The following is a 6,909-nucleotide window of genomic DNA, read 5'->3' on the forward strand; positions in this document are numbered from 1 at the left end:
AATGTAATAATATAATAATAACAATATGCTTTGTGAATATTTTGGTGATTGTTTCTGTGAATAGGTTGATGATCATTTCTGTGAATATGTCTTGCGAATATTTTTGTGCATATATTTTATGCAAATATTTTTATGAATTTATTTCGTTGTGAATAGTCTCATGGTTCTTTTTGTACATAACACAAGGGAAAATACGACCAAGAATTAAGGACAACAACAACACCATCCAACGTGCGCTTTTCTGATTCCACAACCACATTAATTTATTAATAAAAAAGAAATATGTACAGGAATGCCTCCCTTTCTTCTTTTGGAGACGACGTCCACAGGGCTTTGTAGGTTGGCCGGAAAATATACATTTTCAGGCTCTACAAAGAGGGGAAGACCTCCCTAGGTCTTGATGGCCGTGTCCCGAGACTTGTAGGCCACGCCGCGGCTCTTCAGCTCCCGAACAATGCCTTTGGGTTGGAGAAGAAAGAGGAAGAGAAGGGTGAGCTGCCAATAATATTAATTATTATTATTATTATTATTTATTAGTGACATTTATACCCCGCCCTTCTCACCCCGAAGGGGACTCAGGGCGGCTTACAAGTTATATGTACATACAATCTATATATATAAAAGAGTGATGGCATCAGGGCAGCGGACAAAACAAAAAAACTACAGGCCCCCCAACCTCGAAATTTGACAACACAACCCATCATCCATGCCTCTAGGTTGATACAACAAAAAGAAAAGAAAAATAAAGTCCTAATTAGAGAGAGAGGAATAATTGTTTTTATCCAATTGCTGCCAGTTACAAGGCTAAGTTCCGCCACTTGGTCTCCAAGCAACCTACTCAGCCCAGGGGACAGGTACAGTTAGGCCATCCAGCCCAACCCAATTCTGCCATGCAGGACACAAGCCAAGCACTCCCAACAGATGGCCACCCAGCCTCTTAATAATAATAATAATAATAATAATAATAATAATAATAATAATAATAATAATAATAATAATATCATCATACAAGCCTAAGGTTTGGAGTGACCCCTAAGGATCATCCAGATCAATTTCCTTCTACCATGCAGGAGGACACAATCCAAGCACTCCTGACAGATGGTCATCCAGCCTCTACATAATGATGATGATGATGATAATAATAATAATAATAGAAGCATAGAATCCAAGAGTTTGGAGAGACCCCTAAGGGCCATCCAGCTCAACCCTTTCTACTATGCAACAGGACACAATCCAAGCATTCACAACACATGGACAACGTATAAATACTATACAATACTACACAGGGACATAAGCCCCCTCTACCCTCACCACTTTCACAGTACACAAACAACCAAATGCATACTAAACATAAGGACAACCATACAACAGACATTCAATACCACCACTACCTCAACAAGTTCTCAACCAACACCACCAGACAACGCCACAGCAACGCGTGGCCGGGCACAGCTAGTAAATTATATTATTAGCACAGCACAATATAAACATTATATACTATATTGTACTATACCACTATATTGCAGTATTAGTAGTAATATTACATGTAATATATAATATACAATTAAAATAGTGTATTATTATATGGCATTACATTATAAAATTATTATTGATATATGTATATACAATGTATTATATTATTAGCACAGCAGAATATAAACATTATATATTACTATATTGCACTATACTGCAATATTATTAGTAATATTACATGTAATATAGAGAATTATAATCGTGTATTATTATTATATTGTATTACATTACATTATAAAATTATTATTGATATATGTATATACAATGTATTATATTATTACTATATTGCACTATATCACTATACTGCAATATTATCAGTAATATTACATGTAATATATATTGCAGTATTATTAGTAATATTACATGTAATATAAGTATATATTTATAATAGTGTATTATTATATTGTATTACATTATAATATTATTATCAATATTTTATGTACATACAATATATATTATTAGTATAGTATAATATTAGTATTATATATTATAATATTATTATATTATTCACAGCAATAATATATAATACTAATATTATGCTATACTAATAATATAATATATTGTATATACATAAAATATTGATAATAATATTATAATGTAATACAATATAATAATAATACACTATTATAATTATATATTTATATTACATGTAAAATTACTAATAATACTGCATGTAATATAAATATATAATTATTATATTATTATATTGTTTTATTGATTGATATATTATTATACAGTAGAGTCTCACTTATCCAACATAAATGGGCCGGCAGAACGTTGGATAAGTGAATATGTTGGATAATAAGGAGGGATTAAGGAAAAGCCTATTAAACATCAAATTAGGTTATGATTTTACAAATTAAGCATCAAAACACCATGTTATACAACAAATTTGACAGAAAAGGTAGTTCAATATGCAGTAATGCTATGTAATAATTACTGTATTTACGAATTTAGCACCAAAATATCACGATGTATTGAAAACATTGACTACAAAAATGCGTTGGATAATCCAGAACGTTGGATAAGCAAGTGTTGGATAAGTGAGACTCTACTGTACTGTTTTATATTGTATATATTATATTATTATATTGTTATATTGATATAAAGAGATGATGTCTTCCTGGCTCCCCTTCTTCACTCTGGCCCCATTCATTTAAGAGTAGTGATCTGCCAAAAATAATAATTTAATAATAATAATAATAATAATAATAATAATAATAATAATAATAATATATCTCCTGACTTCCCAAGACAAAAGGAAGCCTAGAGATTCGATCACATTTACCTTGGGGCAAACGGCCCGTCACAGACACCGCGTACACGCCGGGCTTGAAGTTACCTATGAGACGAAGGAACCAAAAGTTAAGTTACGACTACTGAGTGTTGCAGTTCAATGTAGTAGTATTAAGGTCTCCCACACGTATAGCTCTATGGACTTACTGATCCGCTGCCACTTCGAGACCCAGCTGTCTTCGGGGCTCATCATCGCAATGATGCTGCGGGGAAAACAACCGGGTCAGAACACAACAAAGAGGGCAAAACACTAAAAGCCTTTTAAACTTTCTGTTGAAGTTGTCCACATGCTTGTGGATTTCAATGGCTTCTCTGTGTAGTCTGACATGACAGTTGTTGGAGTGGTCAAGCATTTCTGTGTTCTCAAATAATATACTGTGTCCAGGTTGGTTCATGAATGAACAAAATCTGGCTACCAGTATTAAAAAAAACTCAAAAATCAGAACATTAGATGGGAAGCAACACTCTGAGGGCAGAGGAGCCCCAGGGATGGCTAATGACTCTGAACAAAGGATGCCCCCCCCCCCCAGGCAAGAGACAAACCTTTCCAATGCTAATTAGGGTGATTAACTGAAACATTAGCGCTGGCTTCCAACTGACAAAGGACTCTTGTCACACCCTGGACTCTCCACAGATATATATTTACCTTCCTTGCCTAGTTTCTCCATACTTCACAACCTCTGAGGATGCCTGCCATAGATGTGGGCGAAACGTCAGGAGAGAATACTTCTGGAACATGGCCACACAGCCCGAAAGACATACAACAACCCTGTGATCCTGGCCATGAAAACCTTCAACAACACAGTTTAAAACCAAAATACAATCTGATCCCTCCCGGCAGATGACCACTTAGCCTGATCGTGATTCTCTGGACAGATGCTGGATGGCTATCTGTTGGGAGGGGTCAGATTGTGTCTTCCTATAGTTAGATAGGACTCCTGCTATACTAATAATATATTGCATATACATATAATATTGATAATAATATTACAATGTAATACAATATACAGTAGAGTCTCACTTAGCCAACACTCGCTTATCCAACGTTCTGGATTATCCAACACATTTTTGTAGTCGTTTTCAATATATCGTGATATTTTGGTGCTAAATTTGTAAATACAGTAATTACAACATAACATTACTACGTACTGAACTACTTTTTCTGTCAAATTTGTTGTATAACATGATGTTTTGGTGCTTAATTTGTAAAATCATAACCTAATTTGGTGTTTAATAGGCTTCTCCTTAATCTCTCCTTGTTATCCAACATATTTGCTTATCCAACGTTCTGCCGGCCCGTTTATGTTGGATAAGTGAGACTCTACTGTATTTATTTATATTTATTATATTCACAAAATCCTAGAGTCGGAAGAGACCCCAAAGGTCATCCAGTCCAACCTCCTTCTGCCAGACAGAAAGACACAATCAAAATCCTCATGACAGATGGCATCTATCCATCCATAGAATCCTATATATCCATCTATCATAGAATTCCAGAATTGGAAGGGAACCCAAGGTCTATCTAGTCCAACCCCATATCTACGCATTACATAAGCATGCAATAATAATAATAATAATAATAATAATAGACTATGTCTATCTATCTATAGCGCAGAGTCCTAGAATCGACTCCATATATATCCATTATGCTATGCTAATAATATTAAATTACATATACAATAATAAATAATATAATATATTGTAGATAAAATATTGATAATATTTATATAATATACAATAATAAATAATATATTGTAGATAGAATATTGATAATATTTATACAATACTAGCTGTGCCCGGCCACGCATTGCTGTGGTGAAGTCTGGTGGTATGGGAAATAAAGTATTGAGGAATTGGTGGTAGTTAAGGTAAAGGGTAAAGGTTTTCCCCTGACATTACGTCCATTATAAATGTGTTATATATCTTGAGTCTACACTGCCATATAATCCAATTAAAATCAGATAATCTGTATTTTATAGGCAGTCTGGAAGAGGTCTAAGTGAGGCCGAACTCTGCCTGTCCCCTGGGCTGAGTGGGTTGCTCGGAGACCAAGTGGGCGGAGCTTAGCCTTCTAACTGGCAGCAATTGGATAAAAACAATTATTCCTCTCTCTCTAATTAGGACTTTGTTTTTCTTTTATTTTTGTTGTATGAACGTAGAGGCATGGATGAGGGGTTGTGCTGCCAAGTTTAGTGTTTCTGGGATGTGTAGTTTTGTTGTTTTGTCCTAGGCCGAAATTTCATTACCCTTTTATATATATAGATAATATACAATAATAAATAATAATATATTGTAGATAGATACAATATTGATAAGAATATACCCTCACCCATCAAAGGATGAACTGGTGCAATCATAAACCATCTCTCGGTTGCCCTTCATCTGCAGGTAGGAGTCGCAGTTGTCGCAGCCGTCGAACTCAAACTGGTCGATGGTCTGGAGAAGAAAAGGACAAAGCGTTACGGAACAAACGTCAGACCACAAGGAAGAAAAGAGGATTCTTCATAGTCCTAAAGGCTCAGGAATCACAGAGTCGGATTTATTGGTCCTGGGATGTATAGTTCACCTGCGATCTAAGAGCACTCTGACCTCCACCAAAGATGGAATTGGACCAAACTTGGCACACAGAGTCCCCATGACCAGCAAAAAATACTGGAGGCCTGTGGGGGAATTTCACCTTGATTTGGGGGAGTTGTAGTTCACCTGCAGCCAGAGAGCACTGTGAACACAAACAATGAAGGATTTGTACCAAAACTTGGCGTGCATACCCGATATGCTGAAATTTAAATACTGGTGGGTTTGGAGAAGAATTGGCCTGGACATTTGGGAGTTGTAGGTCTTGGGATGTATAGTTTCCCTACAATCTGAACTCCAACAAGGATGGAATTGGACTAAACGTGGCACACAGAGACCCCATGACGAGCAAAGAAATACTGGAGACCTTTGGGGGGAATTCTCCTTGATTTGAGGGAGTTGTAGTTCACCTACATCCACTGCCAACCCATAGGTCTCCTCTGAGTAGACCAAAACAAGGCCACTTCCGGTCCCAAACCGGAAGTGAGGCCTAGTTGGGCCTCTCTCAGCCTCCCCTCGCGTACCTTGACGAGCGAGCACAGCAAGCAGGCCCTCAGATGCCGGAGGTCCTTGGGCACCGTCTCCAACGCCATGACTGAGAGGAAAGGAAGAGGAAATAAACACGGGGGGAAACACACACTCACGAACAGCAGCGTACGTCACTTCCGCTCATTCGGTCTAGCCGAACTCTGAGGCAATCTCTTTTTGCGCATGCGCAGTCTTCCCTCGCTGAACTGAGGCGATCTCTTTTTGCGCATGCGTAGTCTTCCCTCTCCCTATCCGTTCCGAGGCACTCTTTTTACGCATGCGCAGTCTTCCGTAGCTGAACTCAGGCACTCTTTTTGCGCATGCGCAGTCTTCCCTCTTCCCTAGCCGAACTGAGGCGATCTCTTTCTGCGCATGCGTAGTCTTCCCTCTTCCCTAGCCGAACGGAGGCGATCTCTTTTTGCGCATGCGCAGTCTTCCCTCTCCCTGTCCGTTCCGAGGCACTCTTTTTGCGCATGCGCAATCTTCCTTCTTCCCTAGCTGAACTCAGGCACTCTTTGTGCGCATGCGCAGTCTTCCCTCTCCCTATCCTTTCTGACTCAGAACGGATAGGGAGAGGGAAGACTGCGCATGCGCAAAAAGAGTGCTCAGAAGTTCTGAGGCACTCTTTTTGCGCATGCGCAGTCTCCCCTCTTCCCTAGCCGAACGCCGAGGCCATCTCTTTCTGCGCATGCGCAGACTTCCCTCTCGCTAGCCGTGCCGAGGCAAACGCTTTGCGCATGCGTATTCTTCACTCGGCCTCCTACTAGCTGAACTGAGATAATCTCTTTCTGCGCGTGCGCAGTCTTCCCTCTCCCTATCCCACGCTTTGCGCATGCGTAGTCTTCACTCATCCTCAGCTACTCTGAAGCAATCTCTTTGCGCATGCGCGGCCTTTTTCTTGCCCTTCTTCTCCTCTCCTCCCATGTTGCCTGTCAATCAGCCCGCACCGCCTATTGCTGGAGAGGCACGCGCATGCGC

The 6,909-nt window shown here is 38.9% G+C and overlaps 1 protein-coding gene across 1 annotated transcript; it reads right to left on the bottom strand.

The window, feature by feature from the left end:
• Nucleotides 1-232: 232 nt before the first annotated feature.
• Nucleotides 233-6,088, bottom strand: supt4h1 (SPT4 homolog, DSIF elongation factor subunit). The gene is made up of 5 exons (XM_062960305.1): nt 5,928-6,088; nt 5,159-5,265; nt 2,977-3,032; nt 2,822-2,875; nt 233-458 (listed from the first exon to the last, which is right to left on the bottom strand). The coding sequence occupies exons 1-5, from the start codon at nt 5,994-5,996 to the stop codon at nt 391-393; spliced, it is 354 nt and encodes a 117-aa protein (XP_062816375.1). The 5' UTR covers nt 5,997-6,088; the 3' UTR covers nt 233-390.
• Between the last annotated feature and the right edge of the window lie 821 nt (nt 6,089-6,909).

The sequence above is a fragment of the Anolis carolinensis genome, unplaced genomic scaffold, assembly GCF_035594765.1.
Source record: "Anolis carolinensis isolate JA03-04 unplaced genomic scaffold, rAnoCar3.1.pri scaffold_7, whole genome shotgun sequence".
Taxonomy (NCBI): Eukaryota; Metazoa; Chordata; class Lepidosauria; order Squamata; family Dactyloidae; genus Anolis; species Anolis carolinensis.